This window comes from Brassica oleracea, chromosome C6 (assembly GCF_000695525.1).
Source record: "Brassica oleracea var. oleracea cultivar TO1000 chromosome C6, BOL, whole genome shotgun sequence".
NCBI lineage: Eukaryota > Viridiplantae > Streptophyta > Magnoliopsida > Brassicales > Brassicaceae > Brassica > Brassica oleracea.
Window position 1 is genome coordinate 21,204,659 of NC_027753.1, and position 21,038 is coordinate 21,225,696.

General features: G+C 37.0%; 2 protein-coding genes across 2 annotated transcripts; one reads left to right on the forward strand and one right to left on the reverse strand.

Moving 5' to 3' along the window:
• Positions 1–1,013: 1,013 nt before the first annotated feature.
• On the reverse strand, positions 1,014–4,336 carry LOC106300627 (calcium-dependent protein kinase 32). Its single transcript, XM_013736809.1, has 8 exons — positions 3,541–4,336; positions 3,116–3,239; positions 2,884–3,027; positions 2,634–2,786; positions 2,424–2,539; positions 1,894–2,061; positions 1,580–1,807; positions 1,014–1,496 (listed from the first exon to the last, which is right to left on the reverse strand). Exons 1-8 carry the CDS (start codon positions 4,066–4,068, stop codon positions 1,341–1,343), a joined length of 1,617 nt encoding a protein of 538 aa, XP_013592263.1. The 5' UTR covers positions 4,069–4,336; the 3' UTR covers positions 1,014–1,340.
• A 7,616-nt stretch (positions 4,337–11,952) lies between these two features.
• On the forward strand, positions 11,953–12,606 carry LOC106297707. The gene has a single exon (XM_013733899.1). It carries the CDS (start codon positions 11,953–11,955, stop codon positions 12,604–12,606), a length of 654 nt encoding a protein of 217 aa, XP_013589353.1.
• Positions 12,607–21,038: the final 8,432 nt, after the last annotated feature.

Below are 21,038 nucleotides of genomic sequence, written 5' to 3' on the forward strand. Positions count from 1 at the left end.
GTCCGACCAAGCTGCTCCTTATGCTCATTTGGATGATAAAGGTCCTCATCATGTTCCATTTCCGGCTCTGGTTCTCAATCTTCCATTTCCAACTCAATTCTCGCATATGTCGGTTTGACCAGTCCATTTCTCGATCAGACTGAATCTCCCATTCCATTTCCTGTCTAACCAGCTTCATCATATCCATTTCCTTGTCAATCAGGGTTGTCACAGGTCGTCCATGATTGTTTAAAGTCAGTCCATGCTTTATAAAGGCCACATCAAGGCCATAGCCTTTTCTCGGTCCAGTACCTCATGGATCAAGCCTTTTAGCTTTCCATAAGGCTCATCAGGTCGGGTCATGATCCATTTCCTACCTCCTTCTTTCCTTGACTTCATGTTCTTTAGTATGGAGCTGACCAGGGTCACACCAGAGAGGTATTGAAGCATCCTTTGGTAGTCTTACCAGCTTCCCTGTAAATCAAAACCAAGCTCATGTTTCTTAGCACTGATCTGTAATGTTCGAGGTTTTGTCTGGTCCTCCTGAAAGTATATTTCTTTTCTTAAAACCTTATTTGTACTATTGAATCTCCAGACTCCACTCCAACCTACACCAGCCACTTGAGAACCGAGATCAGCAACATCCGCACGGACCAAACCCGTGAGTGTACCAGGAGAAGTATCATGACTCCGGTTTTTCTTTGTTTTCTTGCACCAACCAGCACCTTGACAGTTGAACACACCAACTATACCAGTAAACCTATTCATGTTCTAGATCTTGAGCAAGCTAGTTCCATCTCTAGCTGGATTAGCAAAGATTCATATCTTTGAAATAATATTTACCATGAACTATTTAAAAATTATGAATACAAATCGGTTTTATTTTACAAATAATTACACTAATTTTAGGTTAAACTTCTAAATTACTTGAAAAGGTCATCATTACAAGCTTACATGTAAATGTAAGAGCAGAAACAAGGATAAGACAAAGACGATTTAATATATACAAATGATAAAAGGCTCTACAACTTATGGATTGTCAAAAGAGAAAACAAATCCAATCTCTCATATAATTCTTCAATTGTTATGGAAAATTACAGATAATCACAAGAAAAACTAATGAAGATGTCTCTATCAGCACACAGTAATACAAAATATCTACACACTGCCACATGCCACACTCTTTTTATCTCTTGATCCACATGCTCGCTCTCAGCCAGAAAATCAAACACACGATTCGTTATAACTTACAAGCCTAAGATGCTTACATCGTAGTGTAAGAACAACCAAAAAAAAAAAACTCAATGATAAAAAAAATAAAGAAACGAAGAAAGATTTGCATCTCTTTGATTCAGACTCTCTCATCTTGTATCGCCATTGGCATTCAACGATGCATCTTGCATCAGTTTGAGACTGATACTGTTAAACCGTTCTCTCGAGTACTGCCTCGAAGCTTTTCTCCAATCTGTTCCCGTCTTCATCATCGTCACAAACTCTTCATAACTTATTCTTCCATCCTGCAATAGAAAAAATATTTGATCATGTTTAGTCATTGACTTGTTTCCCAAGCTATCTTCACCAACGGTGAGGCTAAACAAACCTTATCAGTATCAACATCGCGTATAATGGCATCAACAACTTCTTCACTGGTACCAACTTCATCAGACAAAGCTTCCCTCAACTCCTCAATTTCGATATATCCGTTATTATCTTGATCAAAGAAGGCAAACGCTTTCTTGAGATGCTCGTCATTGCCCATTTTCCTGAGATGCACTGATATGGCAATGAACTCGTCACAGTCTAAGTATCCATCTTTATCGGTATCTCCCTGCAAAATAAAAGATAGCTCTATAAGCTCAAGTGCATTGCGTTATATAACTTCAAAGATTTGGTAATGATGAAATAAAAGCTTACAGCGTCCATCAAGATTTGTATATCATCTTGGGGAATGTTATGGCCAAGTTTCTGCAACCCTATTTTCAGCTCGTCGATGTTGATCTTCCCTCTTTGGCTTGTGTCCATTATTTGGAACCCTTCTCTTATACCAGAAGCTTCTTCATCTGATAGATGCTCAGCAATAACCTTTGGAGAAAAATCGTGAAAGAACAAATTAAACTATTGTTTAGCTAGGGGGGTCACAGGAGATGTTTTTTGTTTATAAAAAAATAAACCCTCTCTTTCTTAATAGTTAGCTTTTTAGAGATTTGTATTTTGTTTCAAATTAGATTATGTTTTCAGTTTTCTATGTAAAATTAATTAAGTTTTTATGTTATATGACTTTTAGTATTATGCAGATTGTTATATTACTGGTTGAATTGTGATTAATTAGATAATTAATGATGTTTTTGTTTAGAAAATGTAAAAAACTAAATACTTTCGTAATTCTTGTATATAGTCCTAAAAGCTTCGTCTAATAAAAACGGAGGGAGAGAGTATATGTTTACCCTGAGTGCTCGTTTCTTGAGCTTGTTCATGACAGTGAACTGCTTCAACCTTGCCCTTACTGTTTCACCTAGTGATACATTGGGAGCCGTGTTTGCATTCTGTAACCATGGATGATCTGCAAAACGAAGCAAGACACTGGTTACTACTCTGTATATGTCTAAGATTGGATATGACAACATAACATCATTAGAAACCATAAAACTATATACCTAGCACTTGCTGAGCTGTGAGACGACGCTTTTGGTCAGGATCAAGCATTTTCCTGATAAGGTCTTTGGCGTGTTCAGAAACCTTGGGCCATGGATCCCTTCTGAAGTCCAATTGAGATCGAATAATTGCTTGTGCAACTCCTTGTTCAGTTTCTGAAAATAATAATATAAACAAACAGAAGAAAAGATTCATTATTGTTATGATCACTTCAAATATATGTCCCCCATAAAGTCAGAAGATAGAACTGACCTGCCCAGAAAGGTGGAACACCACAGAGAAGTATGTAAAGAATTACACCAGCACTCCAGATGTCAACTTCGGGCCCATAGTTTCGTTTTAGCACCTCAGGAGCCATGTAGTACGGACTCCCAACGATTTCGTTGAACCTCTCGCCTGCAATAGAAGACAATAGTGTGGGTTTAAGATTGTTGGCCATACTACAGAGGAGTAGAGAACAGAAAGCGAAAACAGAACACAATACCTGGTTTGAAGAAAACCGAGAGTCCAAAATCAATAGCCTTAAGAGGTGCAGTCTCCTTCTTGTTTGCAAACAAGAAGTTCTCAGGTTTCAGATCCCTGTGCATTACCCCATGCTTATGACACACCTGCAGAGATCACATGGAAACTCATTAATCTGACATCCAAAAAAACCAAACATTCCCAAGAGTTTAACATTTGCTTAAATCCAAAACACACAAAATGTCAAGAAAGTTTTCTTTTTTCAGTCTCTATACATTAAACTTAGAATACCCTTCAAGCAATGCAACAATCCAATAATGTCCAAGAACCCAAAACTGAGACATAGAACACTTAAAAGACCAATCATACACAATCATGTCCGCTTCTAGATTAAAAATGACTCAAAATCCTATAACATTGATGCAAAGATCAAAACCTCTGACGAACCTGAACAACTTCAATAATGGTCTTAGTAACAGCAGCAGCAGCTCTCTCAGTATAATGTCCTCTAGCCACAATCCTATCAAACAACTCACCACCTTCACAAAGCTCCATAACCAAATGCACAGCATACTCATCCTCATAAGTCTCCTTCAACGTAACCAAATTAGGGTGCTCAGGCATATGCCTCATGATCTCAGCTTCTCTCCTCACATCCTCTATATCCACAGCCGTCCTCAGCTTCTTCTTCAAGATCGACTTACACGCCAAAACCTCCCCTGTCTCCTTGTCCGTACAAAGGTACGTGACGCCGAACTCTCCGCGCCCTAGCTCGCGACCTAGCGTGTACTTCTGCTCGATCTCTCGACCTGTTGGATCGGATAGGACAATGAGTTTGAGACCTCCTCCTCCTCCTCCGTTGTGGTGGAGACCGTAGTCGATCGAGAAAGGGTTTTGCTTCTTCTTTCCTTTCTTTGGTTTGTTGCTGTCGTCGTTCTGAGGGAACGATCCCGCCGTTCCGCAACAGTTTCCCATGATTGGTTCACTCACAAGTCACAACGCGAGATTTGAATAAGGATCAACGAAACTTAGGTGGAGATCGATGCAACGATATTTATGTGAAAACGAAGAATAAGACGACGACACAACGCGTGAGGTCGATGATGATGAAGAAGAAGAAGATGGATCGAATCAACAATAAGATATTTTGATCAAATTGTTTGATGTTTTGTAATGGAAAGAAACACAGAGAAGGAAAGTCAACACGAATCTTCCCTCCCTCATCTCTCTTTTTCATCAGCCTCGATGATTGTTTGTTTTTTCGATTTTTTTTTCATTTTTCTGTTTTTTATTTTATTAATTTCATAACTTTAATGTGAGAGAAATGATTATAAAGCCCTCTCTTTTACGAAGGAATTACAGCACAACCTTGTAAAGAGTAGTATCAGACCCACCAGATCCGCAAGGGTGTTTAAGTGATTTTCAGTGATGTCAATAGAATATAAAATAAGCGAGTCTGTGTCACGTTCTAGCTTTGAATTCTGAAAACACCATCAAGGGTAAAACTGTAAATAACATAGGAGCCACTTTTATAAGGTCAAACTCGGCGAATTTGACTCATTTATCCCTTTCGTCGGACCCTACTAACAATATTTTATTTATTGCGGCCCACCATCCAGTTTTTAATATATTATCGAATTTGTTTTCTTATGGTTTTTAAATTGTGAAACATGATTCTTCTTGTGTTACACAAATTCACGAACAAATTTGTTTCCATGTATTGATAGTTAATTATTAACACATTGATATATATTTTTTAACACTCCATACATCATTATAAAAAATCTATATTAGCCCTGTTTTTTTATTAGACACGGCATCAATAACGTGCGATCAAAAATATCAAAGGCCACGTCAGCATTTCATTAAAAACAGCTTGTTTGAAGATGTTGCGACTCAATTATACACGGAACAATTGCCGCCGCTGGCAGTAACGAAGTCGCTGTTTTTTACGGCGACCATTAAAATGGATGAAAGAGCTTTAGTGTCAGTTACGTCAGCAACTGTCATGTCGTTATTTCTATCCATCGTTTGTTATTTTTTAGACGCTCATCTTTGCCGCGGCGTCGAAGAAACGAACATGGCTATTACAAATGATAATAACCGGTAATTGTGTACCAAAAGTTGGGTCAATGTCAAAAATGATGACCATGAAAACAATCAACTTGAATAACCGTTATAGTATTAGGATTACTCCAGATAAAACTCATGGGATATAATGTCTCTTTCATTTAACATAAGCAATTGCAAAATAGACGAAAAGTTCAAAAAGCATAAACGACTTCACCGGTTGATGCATAGTAATATTTGTTGGTTGCAGAGCCCATGCTCTTGTGAACATGGAAAACATCCGAGTTTACTTACACTGTGAACTCTGTTAAATAATGGTCTTGTGCAACTCAATGTAGTTGTTGAAAGGACATTCAACTTGAAGGAGAAGTTTCTGATGCCTTGGACTTTGGGTGCAATACACCTAACATAGAATAATGCATTATCTTCTTGATTGTCACGATCCACAACAAGCAGTTCTCCATCTTCACTACTTCGGTCTTTGAAAAAAAAACCTTTGACGATAACCAAAACAAATATGCATTGTTTGTCCACAATCAAACATCTTCAAATCCCCAAAGTGGACATATCTGGCGTAGGCATACAGATAATGCGGTAAGGCCTAGTGAAACCACAACTGGTGATAGGGCAACTCGGAATGTGTTTCTATTTCAGTGGATGTGAAAGTTTTGGGGCAACCTAGCTCTGTGTTTTGATATAGAATCTGAAACACCCCTTTATAATACCAAAGTCAAAAGATATTGGGATATAATAACTATTAGTGAAAATCCAATTGCTAAGCAAAAACACACCTAGTTTGAGACTACAATCATTAATCAATGGCTTAAATCTATTTATCATGAGGCACAATGCCATTGTTCTACAGAGTTGGGTAATAGCAAAAGATATACTTGCATGTCGCTCTCAGTCTATAGAGATTTTTGAAGGAGTTAGCGGCCATGTTCACCCCTAACTATTGGATATCTTCAGACATAGAAAGAATAGGGAAGAATTCCATTGTCGATGCTGTATTTGAAGTTTGAAACAGTTGGATACTTAGAGAGAGGGTTTGGATTCTGAGAAAGAGATAGATGGAGTGTTGGTGAAGATTTACTCTTAAGAGGGATATTAAGGAGTAACCAATTAAAAGATGTGTCATTTCGAACACCCTCTTGTTAATACTTTGCATGTTCATTAGCTCTACTCTAGCTCTGCGTAATCATTTCATTTTGACAGCTAATGCTATGATTTTCACCTTGAGTTGACAAAAGGAGAAGTAGAAGATATGTTTTGACGTAATAATTATCTAAAACATTAAATCTATATATATACTTAACCCATATATACATATTGCATTAACATATTGGTAACACTAATTTTATTTTGAACTATATTTTTCAGCTACATTAAGATAAAGATTCAACTAAATGTAAGTTCAAACGATTTAAAGCACAACTGTTAGCAAACCAAAATACTAGACTATGAAGAACAACGAAAGATAAATTCAAACTGTGCATACAAAGTCAAACTTTCAGTGTCATGCAGTGCAACTTGATGAAAGTATACAATTTTCATTAATATCCGAAAAACTATTAGTAAACCCTTATATCTATATCTATTTATTGGACCTTACAAAAAAAAACATATATCATCATCAATATCTACCTCTTAAAAAAAAATTCCTTCGTCTTCCCATAATTTTTTTTCTTTGACAAATTTTTCTTTTGATGATGGATTCAAAATTTCATTCGTTACCAGATGAACTGCAAGAGAAGGTGCTCAACACATGGCCAGAAACTCTATCACATATCTTGCCTGTCAAATTGATATGCGAGCAACTGTAAGAGGTTTGAAAATGACCTACGGTCTACGCGGCTTTTGACCTGTTCAACATCCATTTGGACTTGTTAATCAGACACCTGCAGTGTCTTATGCGACGTGTTATTGTCACGGAAATCCGGATGCAATCTACCTCAAAGGGGCTCAATTCTTATTTCTCTAGGACTTTCCTGAAGAAGGAATTGCTTTCATTAAAGATGCAGCTGGCAAAGGATGCAAGATCGCAGTCTATATCTATGCTTCACTTTACATATTAGGATGACCAAGACGCTTTCTCTATGTTCACCCAAGATTCAATAAGAAAGATTAGTCAGAAACTCCTACTAGTTAGTTAGGGTCAAAGTTGGCCTCATCGTCCGGGGTTGATTGCCAAGAGGAATGAGTCTGAGAGAGAACTGATCCCCTTATACTGTGACTGCAATTGTACTCCGGCTGACGACTTTTGATATTGGTACTGTGGAGAGAGTAAGCGTCCAGAGATGTGCGACATTTGCTTCTAGACAAGGGAGATAGGTATATTTCTCTGGTACATGGGTGTTATAAGGAATCCGGACTCTAGATTATGGTAATTCACTGAGATATGTATGTTTCTTTTTGTTTCTTATTCATCATGTTTATGTAATCTAAGACTCTTATTAACACGGTCGTTTTGTAGTATTTCCAAAACAATACATCCGATTTTTTTCCGCCTAGACCGCCTAAATAACGACCGCCTAGCCGCCCAGGCGGCCGCCTAATCTATATTTTTTTTCTATTAAATAATATTTTTATTTATTTATTTGATCTAAAATTTTATAAATATCATTTATATTCATAATTTTGATGAAAATTACACTATATTAATTTTATATATTCTATTTGTGTGTTTTATACAATCTTAAATATGAAAATGTATTAATGTTACACACAATTAAAGATTAACATGTTTTCTAACATAGTAAACCATCTAAAAATTCCGCCCCGTATAATTTCCAATTAATCCCCGATTTTTTCTTTAAGCGCTAGGCCCAATCCGACCGCCCGACTAACACCTAGCGCGTTCCCGAACAGGGATTAAAATGCGTGTTATAACAACTGTATCGAAAAGTTTAACGATGTCAAAAAAAAAATCGAAATGTTTAACACTTTCATTACAACTCTTCGAAATCATTTCTTCCAGTTTATATCCAATTATCTCAGAATTCTCTCTTCTTTTATTCGATCTCCAAACTTGAGTCTTTTGCTGGAACTAGTTTTGTATAAGCCGTTTGTGCAGAGTAAGAAAATGAGTACGTGTGAATAAAATTTTTACAAGCCTAATGGACCCGGTAAAATCTAATCTAATGTGAAGAGAAATAAAGATTTTTTTGGATCATATTTTGCAAGCCAAATGGACTGAGTACAATGTTAAACTTATATGGAGAATGACCACCACATTTTGTAAGCCATATGAGCCGGGTAAAATGTTGAAGTTGTATTTAGAGAATGAAAAAGTCTTTTACTAAGTTGATCACTAAACTAAATCAATTTGATGACAAATGGCTTAAGTTAAGTAAAGTTTTTAACTAAGATAAATTAAACTAGATCTCGATCCGCGCAACCGTGCGGGTTTTTGTTTTCATTTATTTTTATATAAATATTTTGTTTTCAATTCTAAATTGGTATATATCATAATATATATGTGCCGATCAATTTTTAAAACATAATAAGTTTACAGTATATTTTTTCATTGAATAGATTGTTTCAAACTTTCACATGTATTTGTATCTTCTTCTATATATATATTTTCGGATTATTATTTCATTATTAAAATCATAACTATATATATAAAGATTAGTAAAATATTTTTTTATTAGTTTTTGTTTAATTTTTAAAATAAACTATATAGTTTAAAATTTGTTTTCATTGGTTTAAGGTAGTAAAGATTAATCATTGTTAGATAATATGATTTTTGTTATTTAAAAAAAAAATTTATAATTTTAAAAGTTAACATCGACAAATATTTAAATATTTAACATATGGAGGTATAGTATTACAACATTAAATTATATTTATTTAATTTATACTATCTATAAATCCAGTAGATCATCTATTGTTTAAATCCAATTATTGATAGCCCAATAAAAATTTCTAGTAGGCCCAAAATTTAAATGATAAGATTAGAGATTAAATGTAACATGACTTTCTAGGAATATGTCCATTAGGTCCATTTTTTAAAAAATCACACAGGAATCAAGGTTGTGACTTCTGTTTTAATATTTTAAATGATAATATTAAAGATTAAATGTAAAACTTTCTAGGAATAGGTCCATTAGGTCCATTATTAAAAAAAAAATCACATATGAATCAAGGTTGTGACTTCTGTTTTAATATATAAGATTGATGACAAATGGCAAAACTAAGTACAATTTGTGAATAACCAAAGTAAACTTAGTGAGATATGGCAAAACTTAGTAAACTTAGTGATAAATGTCTAAGTTAATTTATGACTAAGCTTTCTAAATATCTCTTATAAATAGACACATATCCTCTCTATTAAGAATATACTTAGATACATTCACAACATAAAGATGTATGAATATAAACTTCTATAAGCTTTCATACAATTTATACTCTCGTTCTTCCAACAAAATCTCTTTAACTTTTTTTATAGAGTCTCAAGAGTATAACGTTGATGTTTAGTTCATAGATTCTGTTTTGGTGATGCAAAACAGTCTTACGTGGTTTTGTCCTGGCACTCAAAAATTGTACAGAATCGTCTCACCTACAGGTGATTTATTGAGTTAAGGAAAGATATCAAATCTCGACTCCACATATTCGTCTTTTTCCTTAAAGGTTTTACAATGTTTTATCGTCTTATATCATCTTTCCATACATTTTGCTTTGTAATTTTCAATCTGGATTCCCGCATCCAAACATCTTCAACCTTTAATTGTTAGAGACTCAAATGGAAGAATTCAGATTTAATTCTCTGCCAGAAGAATTACAATATTTGGTGGCCGAGGACGTGGCTAAAAACTCCTTTGTTGATATCTTTAGATTGAGAATTACATCGAAATATATGAAGGAAATAATATTACGTTCAAGAGTTTACGTGTTGTTTAATGTGTTTAACTGGACTTGGCAAATTCCTAGGCATGTGGGGATAGAAGAAGAATGTTATGCACATATGAACTCGATGCTATACCTTAAGGGTACCCAGTTCTTCTTTTTGTATGGATTTGAGGAGGAAGGTCTTGCATTGATGAAGACTGCAGCGGACAAAAGCTTCGAGATTGCTTTGTACACATACGCCATGATTCATAAAGCATTTTGGGACAATGAGAAGTATTTCTTTTGTTTCAATAGAAAGAATATCCGGAGGATAAGCATGAAGGTTAAAGATAAGGGCTGGGGTTTGGGTTGGCCTCCTAACGCGACTGCCTTACTGAGAAAGAGGGATGAGTTTACGACATTGGTGTTGCCCTTTTACTATGCTTGCAAATGTACTAGTTATGATCTATGGAGTAGATGGCACGATGATTATAGTAAGGGTCCAGATATGTGCCACCGCTGCTTTTGGACAACAGAATAGGGAATATTTTTCCATTACTTTGGTGTTATAACACATCCAGACACCAAGCTCTGGTGATCCATTAAGAAAAATGAATGAAGCTTATTCCTTTTCAGTTTGTAACCAATCAATTTGTAAAGTATTATGCATTAATTTTTAGTCGTGCATGAATTAAAGCATAATAAATGTATTTTAAGTTCACAAATGCAATGATAAAACAAAAAATGTGAATTCACAAAATTGATACACCAGTAGTAACACTAGAACACTATGGCAAATATGCATTCACACAGATTAACTGACACGCTACAGAAAAACACCACTATATTATTATTTTTATCTAATTCGAGCAAACATACGTTTACACTGGTTTACTTCATTTTTTCTTCATAAAAGAATATCCCAAGTATATTAAATCTTTATTTTATAATTAATTATCAATAACACCTTTCAGTTTTTCTAGTTTATTAATTTTACCCAACTATTTTGTTTTTACAATAAGTTAACACATGTTTTAATTAATATAAATTAAATATTAACATATAATAAAATTATCACACATAGCATAAATAAATAAACAAGAACACTAGGTTTTATAAAGAAGCATGAGAAGTATATTTTCTCACAAGTGATCAATCAAACTGTTTCTAAATGCGAAATGAGATTCTTTGATCTTTAATTCTTCTAAATTGAGCCAAAATTCTTGGAAGAGAATATTAGCATGGTCTTCGATATCTACTTATGAAGTTGATGATATACTTGTATTTACTGATGGCACAGTGAGCTCGCTGCAGGGGGTGATGGAGGTTATGGGAAGATTTGCTGGTATGTCTGGTCTGCACATCAATGTTGTTAAGTCTTCTATTTTTGCGTCAGGGAGAGGCACGCATGACTTATGCGAGGAGGCTACCAAGCTGGGGATTAGAGTAGGGAGTCTGCCCATCAGATATCTTGGGTTGCCTCTGACTACTAAAGGACTTACGAAGAAGGATTATGAGCCCCTCATCGATAAGATCAGAAACCGCATGCTCTCATGGACGAACAAAAGTCTGTCGTTTGCTGGGCGTTTGCAGCTGATAAAATCAGTAATTTTTGGTATTATAAACTTCTGGAGTCAAGCTTTTATTCTTCCGATGGGGTGTCTTGATGAAATTGAGAGTCTCTGTAGTGCTTTCTTGTGGTCTGGCTCTCCATACCAGACACATAAGGCAAAGGTGAAGTGGGAAGATCTCTGTTTCCCGAAGTCAGAAGGTGGTCTTGGGTTTAGGCGTTTAAGAGACTCTACGACAGTTTTTGCGCATAATCTAATATGGAGGCTTTTTACCATGCCACAATCTCTGTGGGTTTCTTGGATCCAACATTATCTTATGAAGGAAGAGTCTTTCTGGGATGTCAGAGATGAGGCGGCGGGGTCCTGGATATGAAGAAAATTACTAAAGATGCGGCCTTTGGCTTATCAGTTTTTTCGATTTGAGATTGGTAATGGCAGGAAGCCTTTCTTTTGGTTTGATGATTGGTTGCATGTTGGGAAGCTTATTGATATCACTGGAGCGGTCGGTACTCACTATCTGGGTGTTAAACGAAAGGCGCGAGTTTGCGAAGCTGTTTCGGGACTGCAGTGGAGTGTACGGGGGCAGAGGAGTAGGTACTTTCACGAGCTGCATGACAAGATTCAGAACGAACCAGTTCCAAGTCCTAATGGTGGGGAAGATTTGATTCTATGGAGACACACGGGAGACGAATATCGTGATCATTTCTTAGCTAATGAAACTTTGAACCAAATACGGGATAAGCATGAGGAAGTTGGATGGAGCAGCAGTGTTTGGATCGCTCAGGGGGTTCCTAGGTTTGCGTTCATAACGTGCCTGGCGGTTAAGAACAGGCTTGCTACTGGTGATAGAATGCGGACATGGGGCATTCAGCAGGACTGTGTTCTTTGTGGGGAGAAAGATAAGACACGAGATCACTTATTCTTTGCTTGTCCCTACTCCTACACAGTGTGGGATAGGCTAGCAAGCAAGTTAATTGGCTCGTCCATTAACCCAGATTGGAATGATAATCTTCCGTTGCTTAAAAATGGGAGTTTCACTTGAGTGGATCGAGTACTTATTTGCCTGCTGTTCCAAACGCTAATCTATCACATATGGAGAGAGAGAGCAATGCAAGAAGACATCATAAAGGATCTCAGCCGGTGGAACATATGATTACGCTTACGGACAAATCAATCAGAAACAGGATCTCTTGCTTAAATACAAAAGCGACCATAAGCTGGGTAGCCTTATGTGTAGATGGTTTGAGATGAAGGGAGATTAGAGGCTTTTAGAATTGTTTGTTTCTCGTTCTTCTTTCTGCTAAATAGGGCCAAGCAAGTTTATAGCAATTCCTTAACTTTCATTTATTTGTAAATGCCTTGAGTGATCAATAAATTTGAAATTTCACCCAAAAAAAAATTATGCAAATAATCATTATGTCATGTATCACATCTTTTTCCAAAAACGAATTGGCCCTTTCACATTGCAAAGCGTGATTGGAGAATTCCAAAAGCATGTTTCACATCTTTCTGACATGTTTCTTGTTGTATATTAAAATATTTCTTTTTGAACCATCTGGCTTATGAATAGTTTTCACTATAGTAGACTATTTTGGATAAAAATCAACGGGCAAATAATATCTCATGTTATATGTTTTTTTCCCTTTTATGATAAAATGAGCATGAGGTGCAATACCCTGAGCGAAACAGGAGAAAAGATGGGAAGACTCCAATACATTAAAATCGTTTTGCTGATGGACATCCCAAAATATGCATTCCATATCCAAAGATTGTAATCAACAACCGCTTTAAGAATTATAGTTGGTGATCTACAATGACCTGCTTATTGTCCAATCCAAGAGGTTAGACAGTTTTTCATGCCGTCCAAGCTATCTAACATTCATGGAAAGCCTCGCTTTTCACAAATTTACAAAATTCTTGAAACATCGGCACGTGTCGGTGATCATAAGTATATTCATATGTCTTTTCCGTCTGCCATTGGACTATTGGACGAGAATAGTTATTCCCACAATTCCAAAACATTAAATTATATGTAAGCGATGCGATTCGTAAGTACGGATTACAACATTTTGCTGATAATGCAGAATTATTTGCAAAATGCTCTTGTAATAAAAAATGAATTTGTGGTTTTCCTATTAGTGCTGGTGTGATTCAAAAAAATCAAAATAACAGTTATAAAAACTAAGATAAGCCAACTGATGAAAAATTCTAACGACAGGATCATTTGGATCCACGAGGACTTTCATCCCTAGTTCGTTGAGGACCGGAACCAGGTTCATCTGGGAAAATTTGAGACGGAGATCTCTCGTGTGATCTAGAAGAATCTACAAAGAGGGAATCAAAATGGGAGAGAGCGTCGATTGAAGAATCCATTGATTCTACATTAATAAAGTGGTTGTTATAAAAAGGAAACAAGGGTTACAAACAAATAAAAGAAAGCAAGTATCAATTATGTGATGGGTCAAAAACATGATAATCAGTTCATATCACTCAAATTACCCTAATGAGTGATTTATACTCTCTCAAATAAGAGGTCGAGTTGTAGCACTTAGGGATCAAATTCACACGAAGCTAGAGAACAAAATAAATTTAATTAGTTTGATTAAGCTAGGCTAATAGGTTTAAAGCAGTAAAAAAAATATGCAAAGCAGTAAACAGTAAACAAGTTGAACAAAACAATTGTTCAGCTTGTTAAAGAGTTGTTTGATGGAAGGATGGATACTAGACTTAGGATTTCATTCAAGTTATTAGAACTCTAAACTATAGATGCTAAAGATTGATTCTAGAACTCAATATCTAATGCAAAAGACAACCATCTCTCGCTGTGAGTCTAATCTATTGACTAAGTTTAGTGTTTCAGCTCTCGCATGTTAACGCAGATCGAGCGCCAATCGATGCTATGGTATGAGCGTCGATCGATGCTACGGATTGAGTGTCGATCGATGCTATGGTAGAAGCGTCGATCGACACTGCTTTAGGCAAGCGTTATCGATTTGATCGATTATGTTCAACTAGATTCCTATACCAACTCTCGTATGCGTCTATGTATCTAATCCAGCAGGATTCGGGTTCCGTTAATTGGTTGCACTTTCGTGCCTCTCAATTGTCCTATGATTCTAGGTTCAAACAATTAGTCACACTCTCGTGGTTTTCCAACTACTCTAGATCCTATTATTACAAGCTATCCTGATGTAGAGATCTTTAGATATCCTAACAATCATATAATTCAGAAATTCATTCAAAACCCTAGAAATTCCTAAACATCGCAAGTGGATCTACTCATGCATGATGTTTGTCACATAAAATATAAATAAAACCAAAACAATGGAGTTCCAAGAGGAATCTGAAGGAGTTCCTCTCTACTCTCCTAACCTAAAACTATGAATAAAATAAAGCTTAGATGGCGTAGCCGTCAACAATGGCTTATAAATAACATAAATAGGGTTTCTGGTCGTCCAAGGGTATTCTGGTAATTTAGGGTTGCTTCTGGGCTTCAGCGGTCATAAAATATGCTCAGCCCATAGTCTGGCATCACTGTCGACCGACATCAATGCTGCAACATCGATCGACAGTCCTTCATCTCCTCGACAGCTTCCTCTTGCGAGGCAGACTGACTACTCTTCAGTAAAACGGGCATAACTTCTACTGCAGGATGCTGATTGACCTCAAACCGGTGGCATTCGAAATCTAACTCAAAACTATATCTTGTGTAAAACTATGGGCTCAATCCAACGGTGGGAAGGTCTCCATCGGTAGTTAGACATCTGATACGTTTGTGCAGTTCTACACTCAAAAGGCTCCAAAAGACACCAAAATCACCACATTCCTCCAAATTGTCCCTGAACCTGTAAATACTCTAAATAGACTCTATATAGTAGTAAATATATATTAATACACTTATAGACCATGGGTAAAATCCATGGTCTATAAACTCCCTCAGACTTACCCTTTTGCTTGTCCTCAAGCAAAACAGACGTTTTGAAAACAGCAGGGACTCACATGATTTCAAACTTAGAATCATCACCTCTACAATATTATAATACACAACTAAGAATTCATAATCACAAAAGCACATTTATACCATATCCTAACTTAGCAACCAAATTCACCTAGCCAACAACTTAGCAAATCCTGTCTGACATTCCCCTCTACCAACCTCATTTCTTAACATAAATAAAAGTGCAGGCTCTACCTTGGGAGTATCGATCACATGATGCAAGGATTTTCAAACAAGTATCTGGATCTGCAGGTAAAAGTTAGTTCATATCTTTTCTCTACACTAATTTCTCTCTGTAGTCAAAATCTGCTTATATTGCAAGATTATTGACCAAGATTCGACAGACTTCCATGAATCAAGCTTTAATGGTGGTTGTCACCAAGTCTTATTAACTTCTTTTTGACCTATATCCAAGAATTCATATGAATTGAACCTTGATGATTGCCGCCACCAAGTCTCGTTCGAATTATTTTTGTTGGAATCCTTATGAAGTAAGCCTTAATGGTTGTAGCCACCAAGTCCTGTTGGAATTCTACCTAACTAACACCTATATATATATATATATTAGTTTTTTATTTTTCTTTTTCTTTCTTTCATTTTTTCTGTTTTTTTTTTGTAAATAAATATCTACCTATAAATCTAGGGTCGAAATAGAGAGAGAAAATGTGATAAATCTACATAAGGCTTTACCTTCCTGACTTGTTTGAAGAATCCGATCCCATGTATACCAAGCCCCAAGACAAGCAGTTGTGTCAGGTTTAGTGTTGGAGGTCAGCTTTGGCTTCAAACAATCTCAACAACAAGTGTGAATAGTTGACATGTTGATCCACTTTAGTATCTTTAGTACTATCTGCAATCAGTAAGTCTAGAATGGTGCTAAAGAGTGGTTAGATAACAAGCAAATATCTAATAAGTTCATTATCCCTTCTTGACTCAATAAAACTCTTTTGAAAACATTTTGATAAGACTCACAATAAACTAGATATCAGTAAACATCCCCCTAGACTTAAATTACACTGTCCCCAGTGTATATCCAGTCGGGGTTATGGTGAGAACTAATCATAAGTACACAATTTAACAAGTTAGAACAATATACCTGACTGGGTTAAGTGTCGATCGATTGAAAGGAGTTACCATCGGTCGCTGCAGGTGTTGTACTGTCGATCGATATCGACATGCTCTTATCGGTCAATTTTTTATAATCGTCTACTCGGATCTTGTTTTTTATTTTTTTTAATACCTAACTGCTCGCTGATGGTGAGCGTCGCTCAACACAGTTAAGTGGCGATCAATACTCTTGAAGCTCTGTCGATCGACACAGTTAAGTGGCGATCGATTGATGCTAGTGATGCTCTGTCGATCGATGCTGCGCAGTCATCGTCGATCCTCGTGCGAACTCGTCTTCCTCGAATTTTTTGTTTTACATAACATAAATAAAACACTAAAAGTTAGTAATAGATAACTAATAAAACCAATTCTAATTTTTTCCGATGAATAGTGACTTCTACAGTGCCCTGCTACAGTATCGCAGCTACATTAACTCCTGATTTTCTGCTACAGCGTCGGTCGATTTGTTTGCTACAGTTTCGATCGATTTTCTTGCTACAGTGTCGATCGATGCTACAATGCCTTTGCTACAGTACTGTTGCTACAGTACTGTCGTTACTGTTCATCTGTTTTTTTTCTTTTTTTGACCTGCATAAAAATAAAACAAAAATTAGTAACAATCTAACATAAACGGAATAAAATTACCTAATAGTGGGTTGTCTCCCACTCAGCGCTTTGTTATAGTCATTTAGCTTGACTTTGGAGATCTGATTTAGTCCGGATGAGGATGAGAACTCGCTCCAAAACAAGTCTCATTTTCTACTCTCTGAAGCTTTATCATTCGTGTGTGAAAGCCTCCTCCATAGACTCTTCTCCTTTGTCTATCATATCAGCAATAAGAAATGCTCCAAGCTTTGCAAATGGCTTTGAGAAGCATCTGCTGCGCACTCTGGATTTCCTGACACCATCTGAGAAGCGAGGAATCAATGATACGTGAGGACCGTCTTTGATCCTTTTTGTCTTCTTCCAATTCCTCCTCTTCTTCCCCCCAGACTTGTATGATCGCATAGTGGTTTCTCCATCCCTAAGATTTTCACATACATCGAACTCCTTCTGCTCTGATACGCGCCCACTATCGATCGACGATGACGTGGTAATGTCGATCGATGTTGAGGTCTTGTCTTCGGTCGACGTTGAGGTCGTACCGTCGATCGATGTTGAGGTGCTTGTGTCGTTCGATGTTGAGGTCGGATAACTAGTCTCAGCTTCTTCTGCTTTGCTCGGCTCTCCAAATCCATGTTGTTCATCCTTTTTTGCCATAATTTTGTCGAGCAGCTGTATTGGAATCATATACTCCTCATCTAACGATGCCAAGAACCTGTCTCATTTATCATTTTTCTCCTTTTCTCGAGTTGCTTCAGCATCATCAAGAAATTTGTAAAGGAACACTCTTTCAATTTCATCCCAGCTGGTTATAGATCATGGTTGTAGTTTACTGAACCAGCTGAATGCATCCCCAGAAATAAAATAGGGGAAGATCTTGCAGAGCATGTGGTATTCAGACACTTCATTCTGCTCACTCCTTGACACGAGATCTTCCAGCTCTTCGATGTGGTTTCTGGGATCTTGGTGAGGAAGACCCTGGTAGGGGTCTTGACCAACCCAATCATACCACTCTCGGCTCAAGTCAAAGTCATTCATCTCAGCAACAACAATCACATCAGGGATCACAGCACCCTGAACATTAATCAATTGTCCTGCGCTGTTGCGAGTGCGACGAAGAGTGCGACCTTCTTCGTCTCTTAACATCCCATTCTCATCGACCTTAAGTATGAGTACTTCGATCTTCTCTGTCCCGCAAGTGGTGTCATTTTTCACTGGATAAACAGTGTCGGGATGAACAGTGTTCGGATGAACGGTGTCACGGTGAACAGTGTCATAATGAATAGTGTCAATCCACGCAGGATGAACAGTGACGATCGAAGGGGAATGAATAGTGTCGATCAACGTCGGATGAACAGTGTCGATCGTCATCGGATGAACAGTGTCGAGGTGAACAGTACGTCGATAAACAGTATCGTGATGAACAGTACCTCGATGAACAGTACCGGTATGAACAGTGTTTTCCGACCCAAGATGAATAATGTCGATCGACGTAGGTTGAATAGTGTCGATCAACATCAAGTGAACAGTATCGATCGACGAGGGATGAATAGTGTCGATCGACGCTTGGATTTCTACGCTGTCAATCGCTGCTTGGAGGGTGTTGACTGCCCTCTTAGACTTATGGATCACGCGTTTCAAATCCAGTGGCTCTACTAGTAAGACCTCTATCTCCTTGTTGCTTCTGGTAATCATATGGATGTACCTGAAACACAAGAAAAAAAAATTTATCAGTTTTTTTTGTGAACAGTAGTAAAACCTAGACTAAATCTAACTAGACAAGATCTAATGGCGATCAAAGCTCCCTGGCAACGGCGCCACATTTGATATCACTCAAATTACCCTAAGGAGTGATTTATACTCACTCAAATAAGAGGTCGAGTTGTAGTACTTAGGGATCAAATTCACAAGGAGCTAGGAAACCAAATAAATTTAATTAGTTTGATTAAGCTAGGCTAATAGGTTTAAAGCAGTAAATAAAGATATGCAAAGCAGTAAACAGTAAACAAGTTGAACACGACAATTGTTCAGCTTGGCAAAGAGTTGTTTGATGGAATGATGGTTACTAGAGTTAGGGTTTCATTCAAGTTATTAGAACTCTAAACTATAGATGCTAAAGATTGATTCTAGAACTCGATATCTAATGCAAAAGACAACCAGCTCTCGCTGTGAGTCTAATCTATTGACTAAATTCAGTGTTTCAGCTCTCGCATGTTAACACAGATCGAGCGTCGATCGATGCTATGGTATGAGCGTCAATCGATGCTACGGATTGAGTGTCGATTGACGCTTATTGTCGATCGATGCTATGGTATAAGCGTCGATCGACACTGCCTTAGGCAAGCGTTATCGATCTGATCTATTATGTTCAACTAGATTCCTAGACCAACTCTCGTATGCGCCTATGTATCTAATCCAGCAGGATTCGGGTTTCGTTAATTGATTGCACTCTCGTGCCTCCCAATTGTCCTATGATTCTAGGTTGAAACAATTAGTCACACTCTCGTGGTTTTCCAACTACTCTAGATCCTAGTATTATAAGCTATCCTGATGTAGAGATCTTTAAATATCCTAACAATCATATAATTCAGAAATTCATTCAAAACCCTAGAAATTCCTAAACTTCGCAGGTGGATCTACTCATGCATGATGTTTGTCACATAAATCATAGATGAATAGATGAATAACATAAAATATAAATAAAACCAAAACAATGGAGTTCGAAGAGGACTTAGAAGGAGTTCATCTCTTCTCTCCTAACCTAGAACAATGAATAAAATAAAGCTTAGATAGCGTAGCCGTCAACAATGGCTTATAAATAACATAAATAGGGTTTCTGGTCGTCCAAGGGTATTCTGGTAATTTGGGGTTGATTATGGGCTTCAGCGGTCATAAAATATGCTCAGCCCATATTCTGGCATCACAGTCGACCGACACCAATACTGCAACATTGATCGATTCATTTCCTCGATAGCTTCCTCTCGCGAGGCAGACTGACCACTCTTCAGTAAATCGAGCATAACTTCTGCTACAGTATGCTCAAAGTTCTATCCTGTGTCATAATATGGGCTCAATCCAACAGTGGGAAGGTCTCCATCCATAGCTAGATATCTGACACGTCAGTGCAGCTCTACACTCAAAAGGCTCCAAAAGACACCAAAATCACCACATTCCTCCAAATCGTCTATGATCCTGTAAATACTCTAAATAGACTCAATATAGTAGTAAATATATATTAAAACACTTATAGATCATGGCTAAAAGTGGGTAAAATCTATGGTTTATCATCAGTAGGCGCCAATAAGCTCCTCCGGATGTTGTCAGGATATATGCAGCAAAAATCAGGACCACAGAAGTTACTTGCTAGATCAAACAGTACTTCTGGGAACACTGTGGATGCATGTGGATCCTCTGGCAACACACTTACAAACGGAAAATCACATCGACATTACAGATCAAAGAGTAGTCTGACATTACACAATAAAACTATATTTGTTATGAACCAGATTGTGGATGGCTCATAACCAAGAGATTATGATTTGTAATCTTTTCATTTATTTATGACGGTGTAATCTCCTATATAAGGAACCTCTATGTTATGAATAAAGATAGACTTTTCCATTACTTTTATAACACGTTATCAGCACGAAACTCTAAATCCCTAAGCTAATACCCAAATCGAAAAACCCTAAAACCCTAACCCTAGCCGGCGATCCGACGAACCCTAAACCCCGATCGCGTCTCTTGTTCCCGCATCTGTTCCAGCT